The sequence below is a fragment of the Bidens hawaiensis genome, unplaced genomic scaffold (genome assembly GCF_021521415.1).
Source record: "Bidens hawaiensis isolate Kalapana, Puna unplaced genomic scaffold, B.hawaiensis_p1.1 tig00005587_1, whole genome shotgun sequence".
Taxonomy (NCBI): domain Eukaryota; kingdom Viridiplantae; phylum Streptophyta; class Magnoliopsida; order Asterales; family Asteraceae; genus Bidens; species Bidens hawaiensis.
The window spans coordinates 282,775-308,334 of NW_027491361.1; the positions used below are offsets into that span (position 1 = coordinate 282,775).

At 38.6% G+C, this 25,560-nt stretch overlaps 1 protein-coding gene and 1 pseudogene across 1 annotated transcript; both read left to right on the top strand.

Annotated features, from left to right (window-relative positions):
- The first annotated feature begins 353 nt into the window (after positions 1-353).
- LOC143630158 (universal stress protein PHOS32) lies at positions 354-2,055 on the top strand. Its single transcript, XM_077099241.1, has 4 exons — positions 354-531; positions 626-735; positions 1,675-1,793; positions 1,869-2,055. The coding sequence occupies exons 1-4, from the start codon at positions 357-359 to the stop codon at positions 1,936-1,938; spliced, it is 474 nt and encodes a 157-aa protein (XP_076955356.1). The 5' UTR covers positions 354-356; the 3' UTR covers positions 1,939-2,055.
- Positions 2,056-6,410: 4,355 nt separating this feature from the next.
- The window catches only part of LOC143630163 (protein FAR1-RELATED SEQUENCE 5-like), a 38,632-nt pseudogene continuing 19,482 nt past the window's right edge, over positions 6,411-25,560 (top strand).

Here is a 25,560-nt window from a genome sequence, read left to right on the forward strand (position 1 = left end):
AAGTTGTGCAATTTCTAGCGTTGTAAGTAGAACGCAAGAAAAAAAATACAAAACGCAAGGGGAGGGGGGCGGTGTACCCTGCGTTATCCTCCAACACGCCTATCATAACGAGCTAGAGGTAGGTATTCTTGGGTTGAAATAGAAAAATGAAAAAATAAAAAATGCAGAAATAAAAGGCGGCTGGTAAAATTTAATAGTTATAAAAAATGAAAAATATTCTTTCCACTTTGTTCGAGAAACTAGTATCAAAATCATCATCATATAAAATGAAATATAATAATAAACAATCCCCACCCCAATTATAAATACCTGCCTTACTAACATAGTTTTTAAAGTGACCCACTTAAAGAAATCAAATGGCAAAGGCTCGTACGATCGGAATTGCAATGGATTACTCAACAACAAGCAAAACAGCATTGAAATGGGCGATCGATAATCTTATCGACGGGGGAGATACCGTCGTCGTCCTCCTCGTGTTGTCACCGAAGTCCGATCCCGTTAACAAACAACTGTTCGCTGACACTGGATCACGTAACTCACTTTATTCAATCTCAACTTAATTACTTTTGTTCTTTAAAAAGCATGTTTCCTGTTTGTATAATAATTTAAAATTATTGGTTTTCAGCTTTGATACCGTTGGTGGAGTTTAAAGAGACCGGTGTTTGCAAGAAGTACGGTTATACCCCTGATTCCGAGCTTTTTGACTTGCTTGACAGTGTTTCTCTGGCTAAAAAGGTAAATATGGTTGAAGATTTTGTTTATGTATGGTGAATTTTGATTTCGAAATTTAGGACGTGAATCGAGTCACCTTGTGGGTTGAATTGTTGAACTCCAACCCCATCAATAGTTTTATTCGAGTTAGAGATGTTAATCCCGATCCGGATACACTTAAGATTCGTTTGACTTGAGCATGACATGTAAATGTAACCCATTTATTTAAATGTGTTAATCAGGTTGGTGGGTTGTAAAAATGTGTTATGTGGGACATTAATAGGTTACTTAGGGGGTTGACTTGTTTAACTAAATGTGTTAAACAGGTCAACAAAACATAACATACATACTTAAACAAGTCAATATAAACATGACTCGTGATTTAAATGGGCCGGTGGGATATACCAACCAATTTTTTCGTCTTGGGATTCAGATCATGGCGGGTAAATATCAAGTTGTAATTGTGGTAATGGGGTTTGTGGTCTGTCAAATATGGGTTAAACGAATCATAAACGGGCTACTTGGTCAACATATTTACATAAACTGGTTAAACAAGTCGGTCCGAATCCTAAATAGGTTACGGGTTGACTTGGTTAACTAAACTAGTTAAACAAGTCAATATGAATACGACTGGTTCAATTAAAAGGTCAACTCAAAACAAGACTAGTATTTTAAACGTGTCACATATATCAACCAAATACTTGTTACGTGTTCATGGGGATGTTGGGTTGTAGAAAATGGGTCAACATGTTTATTAAACATGATGTTTAACTAAATAGGTCGACTAAAGACTATCCAATATTTTTAAATGGATTAAAAGTTGCGATTTCTATATCATGATTAGTTGATCCGAAATATTCATGATTTTTTTATAATATAATGGTATTTGTGATTGGTTTATGTTTTTACGATTTATATCGTTTATTAATTTATATTGTTTATTAATTTAATGGTGGGATGAAGGCTAAGGTGGTTGCAAAGGTTTATTGGGGAGATCCAAGAGAGAAGTTGTGTGAAGCCGTAAATCATCTCAAACTCGATAGTATTGTTGTTGGTAGCAGAGGTTTAGGTACCATAAAAAGGTAATTATTATTGTAATTTTAAATAATTATTTTGTGTTATTAGAATTCTTTAAAAATTTTATTTATTAATAATAGGGTATTGCTTGGGAGTGTTAGCAGCCACGTGGTGCAGAATGCAACATGTCCGGTCACTGTTGTGAAGTAAACATTACAACATTTGTCATTGGAAAGTACGCTAATGCATCGCTTGCTTGTTTTTCTGCATTAAATATGGGGCCTACAAGGAGGAATTGGTAAATGAAGATGTCGTGGGCTATATTTTGTACAAATTGTTTGCTTTTCTAAAACTTTTTTGTTTCTCTGTTTTGTTTGTATTGACGTGGTAATATTGATGCTTTATGTTATAGTTTCATGGTTTTGTGGGTTGTTCATTTATGTATAAGTAGTATTTTGACTCCCGTGTTGCGGAGGTTGTGAAACCATATAGCCGAAATGCATTCATGATTCCTTCAACCGATCATAATGGAGCCAAGCAAGCACTGATTGCATAGTGCGTTAAAGAAAATAAAGAAAACAAAAAGGTACTAAACATAATTAATAAAAAAAATTAAATGATTAGAGGTATCAAGAAAGAGACTGACACATTTCTTGGAATTTTGGTCATAGTAAGCTAACATGACAATAGTAAGCTACCATGACGGTGGAAGCCCCAAAACATCTTCACAGTAAACCTGCATTTTAAGGAATTTTGAGTAAATGTTAGTTGTTGATTCAATTAATAATTGGTAAGTTTTTAAATTTTCGCATGCATACCTTCGTTGTCTATTTTTTGTTCACTAATAAAGAAAAATGATTCCTTTGCCTGTAACAAATAACGACGGTCAGAGCGTTTTCGCATGTTTAAATCGTGATTTTAAAGAATCACTCCTCATTTTATAAGGCAAACTCAAGAATCAAATTAGAAAAATAAGTAAATATCCAAAATTTAATACAAACCACATTCAAAGTCAGACCCCTTCTTTGATCCACGATTTCACCAATTGCTTGTTGATGTATCCGACAAAACACAACAAAACCACATTTACTACAAACCAAGTCCAAAGCCATGTGTATACCTGGTTTCAAATAGAAAAAACATCAATAAAGACGAGTCAAATCTCATTTATATGATTTTGTTTCTAAAAATAATGAATCTTTATTAGAAAAACAAAACTCAACTTACCAAGGTAATTACTTGGTGATGACTGAAAAGTGTGGACGAACAGTGACCGCAACTATGAACAAAACCACACTTGCATGTACCCCATTTTGTTGAAATTCAAAGTCAGACCCCTTCTTTGATCCACGATTTCACCAATTGCTTGATGTATCAGACGAAACACAACAAAACCACATTTACTACAAACCAAGTCCAAAGCCATGCGCATACCTGGTTTCAAACAGAAAAACATCAATAAAGACGGGTCAATTTTCATTTATATGATTTTGTTTCTAAATTAATGATTCTTTATTAGAAAAACAAAAATCAACTTACCAAGGTAATTACTTGGTGACAACTGAAAAGTGTGAACGAACAATGACTGCACCTATGAACAAAACCACACTTGCGTGTACCCATTTTGTTGAAATTTTATAGTTTGTTCCATGTAGATCACATAACTTGTATCAATTTGCTACATACATTTGAACCTTACAAAACAACAAGAACAACTATTTTAAATCATAAAAGAAACAACAAAAAGATAATTTCTTTTGCTACACAGTATCTCCCAACATTTTTTTTATGTAAGCCAAAGTTCCAAAACAAATAATCAATCTTCCTACCTCATGTATCCGTAATTTCATCAAAGAAAGTCCTAGAAGGTTCATAAACACTAAGAGTGTGTTTGGGATTGCTTATTTAGGTGAAAAGGGACTTTTGATTAAAAGGACTTATAAACTTAAATTTTGAAAAGAAGTTTTTAAAAGAATGTTTGGATGAGCTTATGTGTTGGGGAAAACCAAAATAATCAAAATGGACACACTTTTTTAAAAGGAGTGTAATGGGGTTTAAGGGTGAGAAGGGTGTAATAGGTAAATCAAACTCATTAAGTTAATAAGTTGCATATTCCTAACTTTTCAAAACCCCTCTATTTTGCCTTCACCGTAAATCAAACTCATTAAATATAAAAGGAGTTAAAATCCATAAGGACTTATGGTTTGCCAAACACCTTATACACCTTATTAACTTTTCAAAAAGTTTATAAGTTATAAGTTGATGAAAATAAGAAATCCCAAACACCCCTAAGTCCCTAAGTCATTGTGGCTACAACTAAATTTGCCATGCCAAAACAATAAACATAGCATTTTTTTTTATCATCATCGCTTCCAAAGTAGGAACAACACCAGTAGTCACCCTCCATGAGAATCACATAAACAAACAAAACACACACCACCAAATTCTATTTATATAGCGAACACAACTCATAGGCTCAAATGCACATCATTGCCTCATACATTCATGTAACAAAGTTGTTAGCAATGGAACCTCAGGTGACTATCATAGCCTGTTAACCTCAACAATGGCTGCATCACCACATAGAAAAACAACAATAGAAAATGTACAATATATAATGCAAGAAAACCAGGGCAACAATATTGTCAACGACCTCCGCCGTTTAGAACAGTCAAAACTGGAGACACAAACAATATAAACTGGAGCCACAAACGTGGCAGAACATCACCATCATACCTCTGCACAACCGCCGTCTAGAATTTTAAATAGAAGCCGGCAGCAGCCGTAATCTAATCTGAGCACAGACGGAGAACAACATCACCATGTTAATTTTGTCAGAACCATATAAAACCAAAAGTCGGTGTCGCCTACGGTTCCAAAACGGAAGCCGGCAAGGGACGAATCGGAGTCATAAATGAAACTTGTAAACATGCAAGAGAAAAACCTCAAACCGATCCCTAACAAACACAATAAATCAAAACAAAATTCATAAGAAATAAAGATATATATGAAACTGGAAGAAAAAAATGTGTGAATCGAACATTAAATTAAACATTACCTTTGAATAAAAAGTAACTGAAAGCCAAGATCAACTGAGGTGACAAATGACTGAACAAAATCAAGTAATAACGGAAGATACTCTTACCGGAAACCCCAATTATATAACCGGTAGAATCAGTCAGGGGTGGTTGCTACAAGAGTGTGTAGACAGATAAGTGAAGAGAGCGACGGGATTGAGTATTATTGTTTGTGAAGACGCATATGACACGTATAAAGTTGCAGAACATGTGTGACAGTCTGATGACAATAATATGTCAAGGTGTACAGAATGTACGATATTCACTGCAACAAATACAATTGTATAAGCATTGTACAACAAATACAGCCAAGCGTACAATAAGTGAAGCTTAAGAAAGTTCTCTTTATTTATATATATATATATATATATATATAATTAATTAATTAATGGTGGAATCATGAATTTTTTTTGTGTTAGGGATGATTATTGCTTGTATTTTTTACCATATGGCGTCAAAAAATTTCCGGATGGGGAGACTTGGGTCACACAAAATAATGAAACATTATTATATATTGCTTTTGTTACTGCACTTGTGACCATCGCTATTCAATTCAGACGGGTTCAGGCGAACTTGTGTTAGGGCGACATTGCCCAAGCAAACTAATTAGCTGGAGGCCATAGCCTAAGCCTGAAAATTTGTTTTGTTATACATATGTATATATATATATATATATATAGGCTTCGGTTCATTACAGAAGTATTCTTGCTGCGAGAAGTGCGAGAAATAATTATAACCAATCATATATTTTCTTTTTTGTATTCTTTTAAATTATATAGAAGGGTATATTAGTAATCTATGAGATAAACTATATTAGGTAACTATTAATTATATTACCTTTTCATATATTATTTTTATTTGTAATAAGCCGTTCACGAACAATGCTTCTACCCAGTATTCACAATCCCAGATTTTTGGCCACACCATCTCTAATTCGATTTCCATTGCAGATTTTCTGATAATCGGACATGTCTAATTCGAGAACAGTATTCATCAATCAACTATTCAGCCTAATTTTTTGCTGCCCTAATTCGTCAATTTGTCATGACTTCAGTAAGCAAAGTTATTTACAATTGGATGATACATCGAATCTGCATCAGCAAACCCAGGTTTGATTTAATTTTTGTATATTGTCTTCAATTGTTCTTTTTTGCACCTCAATAGCGTTACTTCATAAACCGTATATCTGCTTCCTGTCGTTTTATTGATTATTTTTTTTGGTGTATCAAATTCGATATAGAACCACCTAATGATGATTTCTATATGGAATTATCAATTTCAAGTCATTTAATGTTTATTCTAGTACAATAGTCTGGTTGATTTCTATTAAATTCACAAATATTAAGTATATTAGTGTGTCATTGAGTTATATTTTTTAATGAAAGATCAAATTCATTAATTGTGAGATACTTAACTGGAATTATAGTCAAATTTCGTTTTAGATCATTATAAAACTCTTCATTTTCCTACATTCATCAACATCACGTCTTAGTTTTTCACTTTATCTTCCACATTACTGTTAAAATACTCTGCTTTTATATGTATTCGAATTAGGTTTATGAATTGTTGATCTTCTTTGTTCATATTGTTATCTAAACAGGATCAATGGAAAATGAACCAAGTATACATCATGCTAACTCAAATAGCACCCTGACTGATGATTGTGACAGTAAGTTCCACATCTTGATCAAATTGTCATTTAATCAATTTGATACATCTGTCATGATAACATAACCTATATTTGTTCATACACATTCTTGTTACTGCATTAGGATATTATTTTCATTTTTAAGTTGTTTGTTTATCTTTTGTATTCACCTATATTTTACTCATTTGTAATAGTAACTAGGGAGGTTCCCGAGGTACAAACCATTTTGATTGACACTAACCAGTCATTAACTGGCCAGTCAAGTGTTCAACACGATTTAAATCATGAACGTAAGAATGAAACATGTGTCGTCTTGTTTTTTTAATGTTGATTACAAATTTGTTCTTGTTATCCGGCTATTACTTATAAATATCCTTTCTGTAAATGTTTTTATATGCATAAGTTGTGCACCCAAAGTGTATCTACTCACCTAACGGGACCAAGTATTGGATTCCAAAGGTGCCATCTGATGAACAACCTTCAATTGGCTTAAATTTTAAAACCTGGGAAGATGCGCTTGTTATGTACAAGGCATACACCAATAAAGCTGGTTTGGATGTATGGTTTTCAACTAGAACATGGACGAAAGGTGTCATCTCACATAGGTATATAGTTTGCAGCAAAGCCGGCAGCCCACGTGTAAAAAACATTGATACCATGGACACGACATCGTCCTCTACCAAGCGGCGCAACACAAATATAAAGGTTACGAGTTGCAACGCGTGTATTAGGCTTAAGGTTCCATCAACCTCAGAAGGATTCGAGATATATCATTTCGAAGAGGCCCATAATCACGGACTAGTTAGTGAGCTTAATATGGACCTAACAAGGGGACGAAGACAGTTACAATTCTCAGAAAAGGAATTCATTCAAGGTTTCCAATGTATGGGTTTTGATCCCACAATTGCTCACCGTGTTCAGGCATCTCTGATGGGTGGTCAACACTTAGTTAGAGGATCAAAGAATGATTGGAAGAACCAAACGCGGGATGTTAGGTGTCTTATTGCTGATGCGGATGCTCAAATGGTTGTAGACAAGTTCAATGACAATATGCTTCATTTGGACAATTATTTTTCCGAACACAAAGTTGTTGACGGTGAGTTACAGGGACTCTTCTGGCCTGATGATATATCCAGACAAAACTACAATTTGTTTAGCGAGGTGTTAGCTTTCGATGCTACCTACGGCACAAACAGGTATATAATGATGTCATTATGTTTTTAAATAGGTTGTTTAAAAATTTATTTTTAATTCTGTTTTTTACTATAGGTATTCCATGATATTTGTGCCTTTCACGGGAGTCGACTGCCACAAGAAATGTGTATGCTTTGGGGCTGGCTTGATCCATAATGAGACAATTGATTCTTACCAGTGGTTATTAAAAGCATTCCTCAAAGCTCACGGAACGCAACCACGGTTGGTTTTAACTGATCAGGTTCCAACAATGAAGAAAGTGGTTGCAACCGTTTTGACCGAATCGAAACATAGACTCTGCATGTGGCATGTCACCAACAAAATTCCTGTCAAGGTATGTATCTGACTTTCATTTTAATACCCACTAAAATATGTATGGGTTTGATAATTTAATTTTGTCAACGTATTGTGTATATTGGTATGAACTGTGTTTGTACATATTGGTAATTAGATATGTTAATAATCATTGAAACTATATGCTTCTTTGTACCACCATTTGGTACACACTAAAATAAAAATAAAAGTAAATGCAACATGTAATCTGTATGGTATAATACATTAGCTTTCTCAGTCATAGCACATTCATATCATCACATTACCTGTAGGCTATTTTTTTATCACACTTGTTTGTGTGAAATCCTCTATTTAAAATAATAAATGTTTTTTACATTTTTTTAGCAAACGTGTTGTTTTTTCTTATATTATTGTGTCAACCAGATGCAACATCAAATTGATTTCTATTTGTATGTCTTTTCTTATATATATAGGGCGATTCGAAGCGTAATGAAAAGATTAAGGCTCGTGTTCATAAACTAGTTTGGAACGTTTTCATCAAACCGGAGACTTTTGAATCAAGATGGCATGATTTGATTGAGGAATTCAACTTAGGTGACAACAACTGGTTAACTGACATGTTTGCTATCAGGCAACACTGGGTTCCTGCTTACTTTAGAGAGTTACCTATGTGTTGCTTGATGAAAACTACATCCAGATGTGAGAGTTCGTGTAACACCCCGTAACCGCAGCGGAAACGTAAACGGGATGCAACAGACGCCTCTGATATCAACCACATTGTTTATAAGGAAAACTGAATGCATTAATATACTTCAAAATTACATTATCTCGTATTTCATTACTGTCTAGGTGATACACACATCATACAATACGATACATAATTCTATTTATTATAATGTAACCTAACATCCCGCACGCAAATCTTACACACATCAAGCACTTAGCACGTAAGCAATCACTTCATCTTAGTTGTACCTGAAAAGCATGTGAGAAAACGGGTCAACTACGTATAGTTGGTGAGTTTCACAATTCGAGTAAACCATGATAAATCATTATCAAAATATAATATTATCGATGTAATTATGCTGAGCCCATAAGTGAAACCTCTGACTATCACACACAACCCCCGTGGTATATCCCCCGCCCACGGACCTGCCCCAAACCGCTATGTCTAATATTACATAGCAAAATATATATCAACAACAAAATAGACATGTGCAACTGGCTGGGAAACATCAGAAAATCCATGCCGGACCAGTTGGGTTTGTCAGACCAATAGTACTATCCACACTCTACCGGCTTTCAGTTAATCACTCGTGTTCCGGGGCCTTAGAATGTTAGCAACTCAGACAATTACCATCTTAGTACATTTCCGTATGATTCCCGTACAATAAAATATATATAAATCCACGCAATTCCATGCGTTCAGTATGTACTTAAACATTTCAGTAGTAACATGCTTCCGCCCCGGGAAAATATTTGATAACAATTCAGAAAAAGGGGCTCGTGAAACTCACATTAGCACATGCAAGCGGGTAACAACAATCATTATCAGTTAACACGTCCAATCTGTAATATGATCCCTACGATCGTTACTATACACTCATTATTAATATAACTTTAACCGTGTTAACCGGTACATCTGGGGACACTGTTAACCCAGTACTGTACCCATTCCGGGGGCAATGTTAACCCAAAAATACTTCTCCGGACTCAGATTGTGATTTCGTTTAGAGTTCAATAGTCAAACTTATTATTAGTTTGTTTTCCCCGTTTTGCGTGCCTAGCACGGTTATCCGTTTTTACGTTTCAAAAATGAGTTTGGTCACACACGACCCGAAAGCAGTGGTTGACTGATAATTTAATTAAAGTTGAGAAATTTGAGCTCGGTTTAGACGCCCCGATTGGCCGCGGGACCCGTTTCCGTCTTTAGTGCACCGGAAACCGTTAAATCGTTTAAAATTACCCAAATCATCCGAATTATTTTCGGATGATTTATTTTTACTTGTTTAACTCAGTTAAATGAAAATAGTTCATTTTTAGGGTTTTTATACACCAGTCAGTTCGTTTAAGCGAACTTTACCGGTTTACGCGTTTTAAGCTTTAAAAGTTTGTTTTTGCACAAATAATTATCCGTTTAATCTCGGATCTTGAAATTTTGCTCAAATCACTTTTTGACAGTGGGGAATTATATAAAAATATTTCCAGAATTAATTTTTATATTTAAAATTTATTTATCTATTTTTAAACACCATTTAAACACTAAATATGTCGTAAATACCAAACGACCTTAGAAAAATCCCAAATTTTTCCTGGATGTCTCCTGCCATCCACATAGTCCCCTGTAATTTTTCAAGAACCAAAATCTCTTTTTACATGCCATTTTCACTAAAACCGAGCTAGAAAACCCTAGAACTCGTTTAACCGAAAAGCCTACTTAGACTTCTTCAACTGACCTAAAATTTTGTGTGTGACCTATACATGTTATAAAAAGCTTATCTGCAATTTTCCAGAATTTTTCCTGATATTTAACTATTTTTCACCATTTTTAGCCAAAACAGAGCATTAAATTCACCAAATATTCATCCTTTATCCAAAAATTACCAAAATTTCACAGAACTCTTATTTTCATGTGTAGAACATCCCTGTAAAATTTCATGATCCAACTCTAAACCATCAACAATCTGTCCAAAACTCCAAAACCGAAAATAAACCGAATATACCTTTCGATCTCTGCCACTACAAGCTACAAACTCGTTTTTCCGCCTTATCTACCACTAAATACAGAACCTACAACCAACATACCACAATACCAAGCAAGTTACACTCACGATCAAGCCTCTTACACTATAGTTTCGGTTATGATTCAAAAACAAAGATTTAAACCGTAAAAATTCGTTCTTGGTTCGTTTAACTCCTTTCTTGGACCAAGATCCCTTGTATAACCTGTATAAATCACTTGATCATGCAAGAATCGGTTTTCATCTTTGAAACCTCATTTTCTTGCAAACAAACTCAAGAAACGAAGATGAACACGTACATAACTCGATTTTTACATCGGTTTTCTTGCTAAAAATCTCGGTTTTGGATCATGAAGTTGAGAGGATTGAAGAACTTGTTGAATTGTTGTGTAAAAAAAAGAAAAAGGAATGGGGTTAATGGGAAGGTCCGATCGGAACTCATGGGGGGTGGGGTGGGACCCACTTCTCCATTCCTAGCCACACAATTGGATTCCCGTAATCCGGATAATGTTTTGGATAATCTGGTTCAGTTCGTTTTTCGGTTAAATGTCTAATTCAGCTTAAAGCGAGGTTAAAACGGTCGTTTTTCGGCTTAAAAATGAAATTTATATAAAACCGATTTAAAAACTTCAAAAACTTAAACCATGACTTTTATTAACTTAAAACATCATATTATTAATTATTGCGCATCTTTTTCGGCTTGATTATGACAAACTGAAATTTTTTTTTACTCTTTCAGACTCTCATCACGACTTGACTCAAATTTTCGGGACGAAAATTCTTTAACATGGGAATGATGTGACAATCGTCAATTTCAGGTTAACTCCGTTAACTCAACTCCGTCAATTCAAACTTTAAGATCGTTAAATCTATAACGCACACTTCATTACATTTAAACTAGGGTTTAAATGACGCTTAACACTTACTATATGTGTAGTCTTTCGGGATTTACACCGAAACGCAAACGAGTTGACGCTAACGATTGATAAATAAACGAAAAACGTCAAAACAATAATTATGTGATAATTACGTGTTAGATATATGTGTGTTACTTGATTTTGTTATGTGGAATGTTAAACAAGAAACAAGAACCAATTAGTTAGGCTAGAGATGTAACACTTGAAAGTAGAGGGACTAGAGTGTAACTTGTATCATTATAAATATATCCTTAACTAAACTCTAACCTATTATTTTCTAAACCTACAACCCCGATCGGCCTCTCTCTCCTTTGTTCTCCACGGCTGCCGTCCACAAACACACACATATACACATCAAATCAAGTGTTTGATCCAAGAACAAGGTGCTAGGAAGGTATAATTGATCATCCCTTACCTCCTTGTTGTTTAATTTTGATGTTTAATGGGTTAATCAAAAACCCTAGGCAGCCGATTTGCTTGTATATGTATGAGTTAACATGATGGTTGTTGAATTCATGATGATTGATAACTAGTATTGATGTTGATGCATGATTGATTGTTGTCTTTGATTTGAGTTGAAATACAAACCCTAATCTTGTATGCATGGTGTAATTGACATGCATGGATAGTGGTGGTAGTGTCTAGCATGTTATATGATTGATTTATGGTCCATAGATAGTTAAATTGTTGAGTTTTGATGTGAACAGATTCTGGACAGAATGTGTATACGATGTTTAAGTGACTGTAACGAAGTGTAAACGTGAAAATTTGTTGAGATTGTGGGTACTGCAGTAAACTAGGTTGAGTCTAGTTTCTATAAAGTATAAGTTTGTAATTTTTGGACAAGTAGAAGTTTACTTTTATGATTTTACAAAAACGTTGTGCAAAGCTGAGCTGTTAGACCTGCTGTTAGGTTATGTTGTAAATGTTATATCTCATGAACTACGAGACCAATTGGGTTGGTTCCACTTCTGGAAGTTGACTCATTGAGTTAGGAACCAAACCCAAGTGGTCTTGCATTTATTGGATTTTTCGTTTAACGGAAATTGCAAATAACATTCTGTTGCGCATGAATCTGACTGATATGAGTTTGCCGTAATGTTTTGGTCATTATAAGAAAAATATTTGGAATAAAAATAAGATAAAGTATGTTCTGGAAACCTAAGACATGTATGTTTCAGTGGTGATTTTTGGTGAATTAATTGAGATGATATGATCGGTGAAATAGTACAATCTTTCAAGTAGAAATTCTGTCACAGTGAAACTAGCTGCTGAGTTGTGTATAAATGCATGAAATATGATATTTCTTATATAATTGTTATGTTTTGACCAAAATACCCTTGCGGGGAATAGTTGCAAATTGATTGCCATGATTTGACCAAATTGCCCTTATGGGGAATAATGGCTAGTAATTGTTATTTGTTGACCAAAATGCCCTTACGGGGATAATTGCTAGTAAAGTATGTTATTAATACATGACACAAAAGTAACTGTTCACTCACGTATCGTATCACAATTGTACTGGTTTAAGTCACACACGATTCACAAACGAAACACGAAACATGTTACGTGCATAGGTATTATGTGCCGAGTCTACAGACTCGTTAAACATACCGATACTTAGAAAATCTCTTTGTTATTTAGAACGCTAGAGAGTTTCTACGACGCGCATCACTTGGTGATCTAATTCGGGATATTCTTCGCAAACAGTGAGTTCACTTACCCCACTCTTAAACTGTTTTCAAACGTTTTTCACTTGGGGGAGATAACATACTCCGATAAACGCATTTTCTGAGATAAACGCATATTTAAGATTTTGTTATAAATTATATATCACTTGTAAAGGCTAAGCGGCAAACGTAACATTTGAAGTCCCACACATCGAACCGGTTAATATTTGGAATAGCGAGTCACTGTTGAGTAGTACTACTGGGTTTGACAAACCCCACCCGATGCTAAGCTCAACTGGAGGTTGAGTGGGTGTAATTTTGGCTAACACTTACCATGGTCTGGGTTGACCTGGTGACGGGCACTTGATAAACAGTCAGCTTCGGTCTCGAACCACTTAGCGATACTTGTTGTATAGATTAGCTACCTATCGATATATAATTTGACGTAACACTATCTGGTAATGCAAAACACTTAAATGCCGTAACGTGGTTACGCAACACTTAAACGCCGTAACGTGGTTACGCAACACTTAAACGCCGTAACGTGGTTACGCAACACTTAAACGCCGTAACGTGGTTACGCAACACTTAAACGGCGTAACGTGGTTACGCAACACTGAAACGCCGTAACGAGGTTACGCAAAACACTAAACGATTTATCTTATATAACTTGTGAACTCACCAACCTTGTGTTGACACTTTTAGTATGTTATTCTCAGGTAGCCGAGGCGGGCGCGCGGTTTAGGAGCATGCATTAAATGAAAACACTTTTATTCTGCAAACTTATTTTTAACAGTTATCTTTGGTTTTAAGTCGTCCTGCGTGACGCAGCTTTTGAATTAAGGTTTTTACGCTTCCGCACTTATTTGCATTTAAACGTTTTTATGGTTTGATTATAACTGATGATTCCGATCCTGCCAGTTCACACCCTCTGACGGTAAAACTCCGTTAGTGGATTTTGGAGGGTGTGACAGATTGGTATCAGAGCCAGGTTATAGCGAACTAGAAGCTGCATGCATACTAGACTATAACCGCGACGACCCATTAGTTATAATGATACGCACTGCATAGGTTTGTGTAGTCTGGTAATCTTATCTCTTTATCTCTTTCACTCATACGCGCGCATACACGGCTTACCTGTAGGAATGTCGACGCCACCCTCATCATCATCCGATTCGATGACGCATGCTCACGGGAAGGAACCTCAGTTACCTACCGCCTCGCCACCCCGCGTAGTCCCGGAACTCGAAGCTCCCGCACCGAAGAGGTACCGCCTATCCGGAGGCCTTTACGAAAACGACGTTAGCTGAGATTGGTACCCTAACATGATCAGACGTATGGTCTATCGCGAACAACTTCCCCCGTTGCCTCACCCGAACCATCCTGCTTATCCCAACACTCTACCACCCATAACCGAACCTGTGGAGCGAGTTCTCGCAGCTGTTGTTTCTTGTTTGGAGCGTGATGTGGGTTACATGCGCTACACGAGAGAAAATGTTGCCAGACTGTTTAAAGACGGAACCGAGACTCAGGAGGAGATTGCCCGCATGGCAGCGGCAATGAAAGATATGCAAGAGACTAGTGAGCAACAAACGAAGGTTATGATGAAGATGCAAGCTGAGATGATAGACTTGCAAGAGCAACTCCAAGAAGCAAGGACCCGAACCGAGATAGCTCGAGAGCGTTGCGATGTCTTACAAATGCAACTTGCTCAGAACGCAGCCGAACCTGAGGCAGAGCCTGAAGAGGAACCTGAAGAAGATCCCGAAGAGGAGCCTGAGGAGGATCCCGAGGAAGATCCCGAGGAGGAACCCGAAGGAGAACCGGAGGAAGAACCGGCTGAGCCAGAGGCACACTCAGAGGTGTCCCCAGACGATGTGCAGATGTGCAAATTCTTGGATTGGAACTGGCTAACGCGATGAACTGGGAGGAGTTCAAGAACATGATGCGAGAGGAGTACTGTCCGAGAGAAGAGATTTCGAAGTTAGAGTCAGAATTTTGGTCGCTGAAGATGGTGGGCTCAGAAATTGAAGCCTACACTACTCGTTCTCACGAGTTGGCTGTGATGTGTCCGCGGATGGTGGATCCGTCGAGTAAGAGGATTGAAATGTACATTGAAGGGTTAGCACCGCAGATTCAGGGCATGGTGACGTCTTCCAGACCAGCCACGATTCAACAAGCGATCCGTTTAGCTCACAAACTGAAGGATCAGGCTGTGACCCGAGGTGCGTTACCACCTAGGGGTTCGACCACTAAAGCCCGTGACAACCCGAGTAATGACCACGTCAGCAACAGTAACAGCAACAGCAACCCGAACAGCGGGAAGAGAAAGTTTGACAACACCAGATCTTCATCCTCGAACCTCCCACCGCAACACCACTACCGTAAGCCCGAATTTACTCGGAGCTTTAACACTCAGAATCACAACAACAACACCAACCACAACGGTAGCGGGCAGGTTTCGAGCGGATATGCTGGGAAATATCCAAAGTGCAACAGGTGCAACTTTCATCATGTTGGCCAGTGTGACCGTGTCAAGTGTCAAAGATGCGGAAAGATAGGTCACCAAGCGAAAGAATGTAGAGGAGACCTTGCGGCAAAGGGTGCTCCTAAGCCACCGATGACAACTAAGGGATGCTTTGAATGTGGGCAGGAAGGTCATTTCCGGAAGGATTGCCCCAAGCTGAAACAGAATGACAATAACGGGGGTAATAGAAGTGGCAGTAATGGTGGAGGAAATGGCAAAGGAAGAGCGTTTGTGATTGGATCGGGTCAAACCCGCAATGATCCGCATGTGGTGTCTGGTATATTCCCTGTAAACGATTGTTTTGCTTCTGTTTTGTTTGACACTGGAGCTGATAGGAGTTTTGTGTCGAAAGCCTTTAGCCAACTTTTAGACCTTACTCCAACCCCGTTAGACGCTAAGTTTCCTGTCGAATTAGCTAACGGTAAAACTGTAGTAACAACTCATATACTTGCGGGATGTAAGTTGAAACTGTCAGGTCATGTCTTTGATATCGACCTTATTCCTTTTACGCTTAGTAGTTTCGATATCGTTGTCGGCATGGACTGGTTATCCGAGAACCGAGCGGAGATTATATGCCATGATAAGATAGTCCATATTACCACCCCTTCCGGCGAGATCATTTCGGTCCGAGGCGAGAGAAGCGGCATGACCACCAGCGTCATTACCCTTTTGAAGGCACAGAAGTATCTAAGAAAGGGTCATCCGGCAATTTTGGCGCAGATTGTTGAGAAACCCGCGGAGGAGAAACGAATTGAAGACATACCGGTTGTGCGAGACTTTCCGGAAGTTTTCCCAGAGGATTTGCCCGGACTCCCTCCTATTCGTCAAGTCGAATTCCAAATCGAGTTGACACCCGGTGCAGCACCCATAGCACGAGCTCCTGTCTTGTTTGTCCGAAAGAAAGACGGGACTTTCCGAATGTGCATCGACTACCGGGAGTTGAACAAGGTGACGGTCAAGAACCGTTATCCTTTACCCCGAATTGATGATTTGTTTGACCAGCTTCAAGGATCGAGTTACTACTCGAAGATTGATCTACGATCCGGTTACCACCAGCTGAGAGTGCGCGAAGAAGATATCTCAAAGACGGCTTTCAGAACACGGTATGGTCACTACGAGTTTTCGATTATGCCTTTTGGCCTAACCAACGCGCCAGCCGTATTTATGGATCTCATGAATCGAGTATGCAAGGCGTACCTCGACAAGTTCGTGATTGTTTTCATCGATGATATTCTCGTCTACTCCAAGAACGAGACTGACCACGAAGAGCACCTAAGGGTAATTCTGGAACTATTGAAGAAGGAACAACTGTATGCTAAACTCTCGAAATGTGAATTTTGGCTTCGCGAGGTTCACTTTTTAGGACATGTGATCAACGAGAATGGTATACATGTCGATCCCGGTAAGGTAGAGGCCATCAAAAAATGGGAAGCACCTAAGACTCCGACTGAGGTGCGACAATTCCTAGGACTGGCCGGCTACTACCGGCGTTTCATCGAGGGATTTTCAAAAATTGCTCAACCCCTCACCGCTTTGACCCACAAGGGCACTAAGTACAACTGGGGTGACGCGCAAGAATCCGCTTTTCAACTGTTGAAAACCAAGCTTTGTAGCGCCCCTATTTTAGCCCTCCCCGAGGGAACGGAAAATTTTGAGGTACACTGTGACGCATCTATACAAGGTCTCGGTTGTGTGCTGATGCAACTCGAGAAGGTTATAGCCTACGCCTCTAGACAACTACGGGTTCACGAGAAGAACTACACGACCCATGATTTGGAACTCGGAGCTGTGGTGTTTGCTCTTAAGATATGGAGGCATTACTTGTACGGTACCAAGTTTACCATTTACACCGACCACAAGAGTCTCCAACATATCTACGATCAGAAGGAGCTGAACATGCGACAGCGTCGTTGGGTCGAGCTGCTTAAAGATTACGATTGTGCCATCAAGTACCACCCTGGCAAGGCCAATGTGGTGGCCGACGCCCTCAGCAGAAAGGAAACAGATAAACCCAGACGGGTGAGAGCATTGCAACTCACGATTCATGCCAGCTTACCCGATCAGATTCGCGATGCGCAACTGGAAGCTTTGAAAGATGATAATCTTCCGTCGGAACTCATGCGGGGCATGAACAAGCAACTTGAAACCAGATCGGACGGGGCCCGATATTTTGAGAACCGGATTTGGGTTCCACGATACGGAGAGTTGAGAACTCTAGTGATGGACGAAGCTCATAAGTCCCGATATTCTATCCACCCTGGCTCAGATAAAATGTATCATGATTTAAAGGCACTTTACTGGTGGCCGAACATGAAAGCCGACATTGCCACCTACGTGAGCAAATGCTTGAATTGTGCCAGAGTCAAGATAGAATACCAGAAACCATCTGGTCCACTGCAACAACCGGAACTCCCAATGTGGAAATGGGAGCACATCTCAATGGACTTTATTACGGGTTTGCCTAAGACACCGACGGGATGCGATACCATCTGGGTGATCGTTGACCGGTTGACTAAATCGGCACACTTCCTAGCAATTAAGGAAACGGACAAAATGGAAAGACTGACTCGCGTATACATGAAAGAAGTGGCGTCTAGACACGGAGTGCCTATCTCGATCATTTCCGACCGAGATTCTCGTTTCACCTCGCACTTTTGGAAGTCGCTGCAAAGCGCACTGGGCACCCGTCTCGATATGAGTACAGCATACCATCCTCAGACAGATGGGCAAAGTGAACGGACTATTCAGACCCTGGAGGATATGTTGCGTGCATGCGTTTTAGATTTCGGAAAGAGTTGGGAACCCCACTTACCCTTGGTAGAGTTTTCGTATAATAACAGCTACCACGCAAGTATTAAGGCAGCGCCGTTTGAAGCGCTGTACGGACGGAAGTGTCGATCACCACTCTGCTGGGCAGAGGTGGGTGACAGCCAAATCACTGGTCCGGAACTGGTACTCGAAACCTCGGAAAAGATTGTTCAAATCCGAAATCGCATGGCAGCAGCACGAGATCGCCAAAAGAGTTACGCCGACAAGCGCCGAAAACCTCTCGAATTTCAAGTGAACGATCGGGTGTTACTCAAAGTCTCACCTTGGAAAGGTGTGGTTCGCTTTGGAAAGCGAAACAAACTCAACCCACGGTATGTTGGTCCGTACCGGATAACTGAGCGCATTGGTCCGGTGGCGTACCGACTGGACCTACCAACAGAACTCAGTGGCGTACACGATGTATTCCACGTATCAAATTTGAAGAAATGCCTATCTGATGAATCCCAAGTAGTCCCTTTGGAGGAACTACAAATTGATGAACAGTTACGTTTCATTGAAGAACCAGTCGAGGTTTTGGATTGGGAAACCAAAAAGCTCAAACACAGCAAAATTCCAATCGTTAAGGTTCGTTGGAGCTCGAGACGTGGACCGGAGTTCACGTGGGAACGCGAGGATCAAATGATGAAAAAGTATCCTCACCTTTTTGAAGGGCTAACCAAACACAGAAAACCGCGAAACTCGGCAAACCGTCAAACATCACCGGAGGTATGAATTAAATTTCGGGACGAAATTTCTTTCTACTAGGGGATGATATGACAAACTGAAAATTTTTTTTTACTCTTTCAGACTCTCATCACGACTTGACTCAAATTTTCGGGACGAAAATTCTTTAACATGGGAATGATGTGACAATCGTCAATTTCAGGTTAACTCCGTTAACTCAACTCCGTCAATTCAAACTTTAAGATCGTTAAATCTATAACGCACACTTCATTACATTTAAACTAGGGTTTAAATGACGCTTAACACTTACTATATGTGTAGTCTTTCGGGATTTACACCGAAACGCAAACGAGTTGACGCTAACGATTGATAAATAAACGAAAAACGTCAAAACAATAATTATGTGATAATTACGTGTTAGATATATGTGTGTTACTTGATTTTGTTATGTGGAATGTTAAACAAGAAACAAGAACCAATTAGTTAGGCTAGAGATGTAACACTTGAAAGTAGAGGGACTAGAGTGTAACTTGTATCATTATAAATATATCCTTAACTAAACTCTAACCTATTATTTTCTAAACCTACAACCCCGATCGGCCTCTCTCTCCTTTGTTCTCCACGGCTGCCGTCCACAAACACACACATATACACATCAAATCAAGTGTTTGATCCAAGAACAAGGTGCTAGGAAGGTATAATTGATCATCCCTTACCTCCTTGTTGTTTAATTTTGATGTTTAATGGGTTAATCAAAAACCCTAGGCAGCCGATTTGCTTGTATATGTATGAGTTAACATGATGGTTGTTGAATTCATGATGATTGATAACTAGTATTGATGTTGATGCATGATTGATTGTTGTCTTTGATTTGAGTTGAAATACAAACCCTAATCTTGTATGCATGGTGTAATTGACATGCATGGATAGTGGTGGTAGTGTCTAGCATGTTATATGATTGATTTATGGTCCATAGATAGTTAAATTGTTGAGTTTTGATGTGAACAGATTCTGGACAGAATGTGTATACGATGTTTAAGTGACTGTAACGAAGTGTAAACGTGAAAATTTGTTGAGATTGTGGGTACTGCAGTAAACTAGGTTGAGTCTAGTTTCTATAAAGTATAAGTTTGTAATTTTTGGACAAGTAGAAGTTTACTTTTATGATTTTACAAAAACGTTGTGCAAAGCTGAGCTGTTAGACCTGCTGTTAGGTTATGTTGTAAATGTTATATCTCATGAACTACGAGACCAATTGGGTTGGTTCCACTTCTGGAAGTTGACTCATTGAGTTAGGAACCAAACCCAAGTGGTCTTGCATTTATTGGATTTTTCGTTTAACGGAAATTGCAAATAAAATTCTGTTGCGCATGAATCTGACTGATATGAGTTTGCCGTAATGTTTTGGTCATTATAAGAAAAATATGTGGAATAAAAATAAGATAAAGTATGTTCTGGAAACCTAAGACATGTATGTTTCAGTGGTGATTTTTGGTGAATTAATTGAGATGATATGATCTGTGAAATAGTACAATCTTTCAAGTAGAAATTCTGTCACAGTGAAACTAGCTGCTGAGTTGTGTATAAATGCATGAAATATGATATTTCTTATATAATTGTTATGTTTTGACCAAAATACCCTTGCGGGGAATAGTTGCAAATTGATTGCCATGATTTGACCAAATTGCCCTTATGGGGAATAATGGCTAGTAATTGTTATTTGTTGACCAAAATGCCCTTACGGGGATAATTGCTAGTAAAGTATGTTATTAATACATGACACAAAAGTAACTGTTCACTCACGTATCGTATCACAATTGTACTGGTTTAAGTCACACACGATTCACAAACGAAACACGAAACATGTTACGTGCATAGGTATTATGTGCCGAGTCTAGAGACTCGTTAAACATACCGATACTTAGAAAATCTCTTTGTTATTTAGAACGCTAGAGAGTTTCTACGACGCGCATCACTTGGTGATCTAATTCGGGATATTCTTCGCAAACAGTTAGTTCACTTACCCCACTCTTAAACTGTTTTCAAACGTTTTTCACTTGGGGGAGATAACATACTCCGATAAACGCATTTTCTGAGATAAACGCATATTTAAGATTTTGTTATAAATTATATATCACTTGTAAAGGGTAAGCGGCAAACGTAACATTTGAAGTCCCACACATCGAACCGGTTAATATTTGGAATAGCGAGTCACTGTTGAGTAGTACTACTGGGTTTGACAAACCCCACCCGACGCTAAGCTCAACTGGAGGTTGAGTGGGTGTAATTTTGGCTAACACTTACCATGGTCTGGGTTGACCTGGTGACGGGCACTTGATAAACAGTCAGCTTCGGTCTCGAACCACTTAGCGATACTTGTTGTATAGATTAGCTACCTATCGATATATAATTTGACGTAACACTATCTGGTAATGCAAAACACTTAAACGCCGTAACGTGGTTACGCAACACTTAAACGCCGTAACGTGGTTACGCAACACTTAAACGCCGTAACGTGGTTACGCAACACTTAAACGCCGTAACGTGGTTACGCAACACTTAAACGCCGTAACGTGGTTACGCAACACTTAAACGCCGTAACGTGGTTACGCAACACTGAAACGCCGTAACGAGGTTACGCAAAACGCTAAACGATTTATCTTATATAACTTGTGAACTCACCAACCTTGTGTTGACACTTTTAGTATGTTATTCTCAGGTAGCCGAGGCGGGCGCGCGGTTTAGGAGCATGCATTAAATGAAAACACTTTTATTATGCAAACTTATTTTTAACAGTTATCTTTGGTTTTAAGTCGTCCTGCGTGACGCAGCTTTTGAATTAAGGTTTTTACGCTTCCGCACTTATTTGCATTTAAACGTTTTTATGGTTTGATTATAACTGATGATTCCGATCCTGCCAGTTCACACCCTCTGACGGTAAAACTCCGTTAGTGGATTTTGGAGGGTGTGACATTGATCGATCGTTTCTTGCTCGGTTTGGTATTAAAGGTTTCGTTTAATGTACCGACGTATCATTAAATCGAAATTCTTTTTCTGTGCCGTACTTTACTTATCCCGAAGCATTAATGCTTCATAAAATCACTAAATATTATAGATATCGTCTATAATTGAACCCTCGATTCGTTCGGGTTTCAATAACTATCGATCGATTGATCGCATATTCAATACGATGAATTATATATTCACGTACAATCAATACAGTGAACCATGTATTCTCGTATAATTACTATGGTAATTCATGTATCCGACATTAAATATGACGTAACTATTGTCTACCGGTTAGGGTATACCGGGTTTCGTCGGAATCGTTACATTCTCCCCTCGTTAAGAAATTTCGTCCTCGAAATTTTACACGCCCACTATCCCCTTCCGAGAGATAGGTGGGGGTTTTTCTTCAGAATTCACCCTCGCGTTACCAGGCATAATCTGGTCCTCGCTGTGAATTCCACTTAATCTTAATCAGTAAAGCTTGGTATGTCCAAACTGTTTAGTTTTCCCGTCTACTATCTCTACGGAATTATTTATGATATCAAGTATGACTTCTATGAGCACCTCCATTACTAGTACTTTCGTTGCCTCATCGCTTAGGTACTTTTCAATCCGTATACATGGCAAAACATCATGTATAGTACTTAGCCCCTGGAGTACTTTAATCGATAAACTAAATGACCAATCATGGAGATAGTCTCATGAGGTCCAATATATTAAGGAGCTATTTTCGGTTTTGCCAAGCCTCATATCACCTCTCTAAGGTGATGCCTTAAAAATGCCTTGTCACCTCTTTCCGGTGACCATGGTTTCCTTTGAATGTTGGCATAAATCCTTTGCCAATCTCGCGCTGCTTTCAGCTTATCTTAAATATTATAAATCCGATTGGTTGTTTTTCGAATCAATTCAAATCTTATGGCTTGATTGGCGCCCACTTTCAATTCAACAAATTGGTGATAATTACTTCACCCATAGAAAGCTTCAAGATCTCGATGCTTCCTTCCCCGCCCTCCAATAATGGAAGTAGGATGACTATTTCGATTTGAGATAATTGAAACTGGTACTCCACGACGAGATACCATTTCACCATCATGAATTTGGGCGAGAATTCATTGTGGTAATCGTCATGGATTGGGATGAAATGCGAGGATTGGTTAATCGATCCGCGATTACCCAATTTGCCTCATGCCTTTGATATATCTTGGGAATTTGCGTCCCGAAATCCATTGTAATTTATTCCCACTATCATTGGCGAATTTTCTGTCGTTGTGGCGTTCCCTAGGGTTTTCGGTGTGCAGCCTTATCTCTTGCACAAGTCGTACACTTACCGACATACATTGCTATATCCTTCTCCAAACTCGGCCTTTAATAAAATCCCTTCAGGTATTCGTATCATCAATAGTCTAATCCGATCCCAGATGTATGGAACATTTCGATCTATGCGCTTCGTCCATGATTAATTCACGAAGGTCATGGAGGGTCGGGATCCAAACCCGATTTTTGAAATAGAGAATTTCGTCCACGCGCTGTTCGAAATTCTTCTCATTGCCGTAAAGTCCTTCCTTTTCCAAATGTTCCTCTTTCAATGCCTCACGTTGAGCGACTCGAATCAGGTCCGAAAGGTTCGACTAGACTATCATCCCTAGCGCTTTCACTCGCAATGGCTTAACCCGACCTTTCCTACTCAAGGCATCGGCTACGACGTTAGCCTTGCCGGGGTGATAACGGATGTCACAGTCATAATCGTTTAACAACTCGACCCATCTTCATTGCCTCATATTCAGTTCTTTCTGATCGAATATGTGCTGCAAACTTTTATGATCGGCGAAGATGGTGCACTTCGTACCGTAGAGATAATGTCTCCAGATTTTAAGTGCGAAGATAACCGCTCCCAGTTCTAAGTCGTGAGTAGTGTAATTTTTCTCGTGTACTTTTAACTGTCGGGAAGCATAGGCTATAACCTTATTATTCTGCATCAACACGCATCCTAACCCTCTACGCGATGTGTCACAATACGCGACAAAACCATCGTCTCCGTCGGGGAGACTTAAAATCGGCGCTTGGCACAATTTTAATGGTTTCCATCTTATTTGGATCTATGTGAAATCCTTGTTGCTTTACAACATGACCAAGGGATTATGCCTTCTTTATTCAAAATCACATTTCGAAAACTTCGCGTACAACTCCTCTTGCTTTAACACTTCCACAATTTTCCTTACACGTCGTTCGTGCTCTTCTTTTCGTTGCAAATATATCAAAATATCATCAATGAATGCTATGACAAATTTGTCAAAATAAAGTTTACAGACTCGGTTCATGAGTTCCATGAATGCTGCCGACGCATTTGTTAGCCCGAAAGGCATAACTAAGAATTCATAATGGCCGTAGCGAGTCCGAAACGCTGTTGTTGCAACGTCCCCTTCTTGGATTTTTCATTTGGTGATAACTATATCTAAGATCAATTTTCTAAAAATAAATCGCCCTTTGCAGTTGGTTAAACAGATCATTTACTTCGAAGAAGTGAATACCTATTCTTGATCGTCACTTTATTCAATTCTCCCTAATCAATACATATCCTAACACTTCCGTCCTTCATTTCCCGAATATCACTGGTGCACCCCATGGTGACTAACTAGGTCGTATAAAACCTTATCCAAAAATTCTTGCATTTCAGTTGGTGCAAGTCGGTAAGGTGTTTTAGCAACAGGGCCAGCTAGAGGCATTAAATCGATTCTGAATTCGACCTGTCGGGTTGGCGGTAATCCAGGAAGTTCTTCTGGGAGAACTTGTGGAAATTCGCGTACCATCGGGATATCTTCTATATGTCTTCTTTTAAATCTGAGGCAATCACGTTTGTTAAATACACCACGTCTTCTTGACGTAAATATTATACCATCTCAAGATGAGATTAGAGTGGTAACATAATACCGTACACTTTTCTCTGTATCTAATCGCTTCATCGTCCGAAAGAGAGCTTCTAATCATCTTATTTTCATATTTGATTTCAGCTTCATGTTGAGTTAGCCAATCCACGTTAACTATTACGTCACAACTTCTTAACTTTACTGGTCGTAGGTTAATAAGGAAAGGTTAATCGTTCAGAATAATAGGACAATTCCGAACAATTTAGTTAACCATTAGGGGTTTACCGTTAGTGATTCTATAGTATAGGGTTCTGTAATTTCACCAATCGGTATCTTTCCAAATGATAGGAGGTCAGTAGGAACTAACTTCTATCGGCGACCGTAAAAATATCACTGAAG

Excerpts from the sequence above, each read along its gene's own strand:
- LOC143630158 (XM_077099241.1), top strand. The coding sequence starts at position 357 with ATGGCAAAGGCTCGTACGATCGGAATTGCAATGGATTACTCAACAACA. Across the intron at positions 532-625 it reads GTTCGCTGACACTGGATCAC|CTTTGATACCGTTGGTGGAG; the intron begins GTAACTCACTTT and ends ATTGGTTTTCAG. Across the intron at positions 1,794-1,868 it reads GGTTTAGGTACCATAAAAAG|GGTATTGCTTGGGAGTGTTA; the intron begins GTAATTATTATT and ends TATTAATAATAG.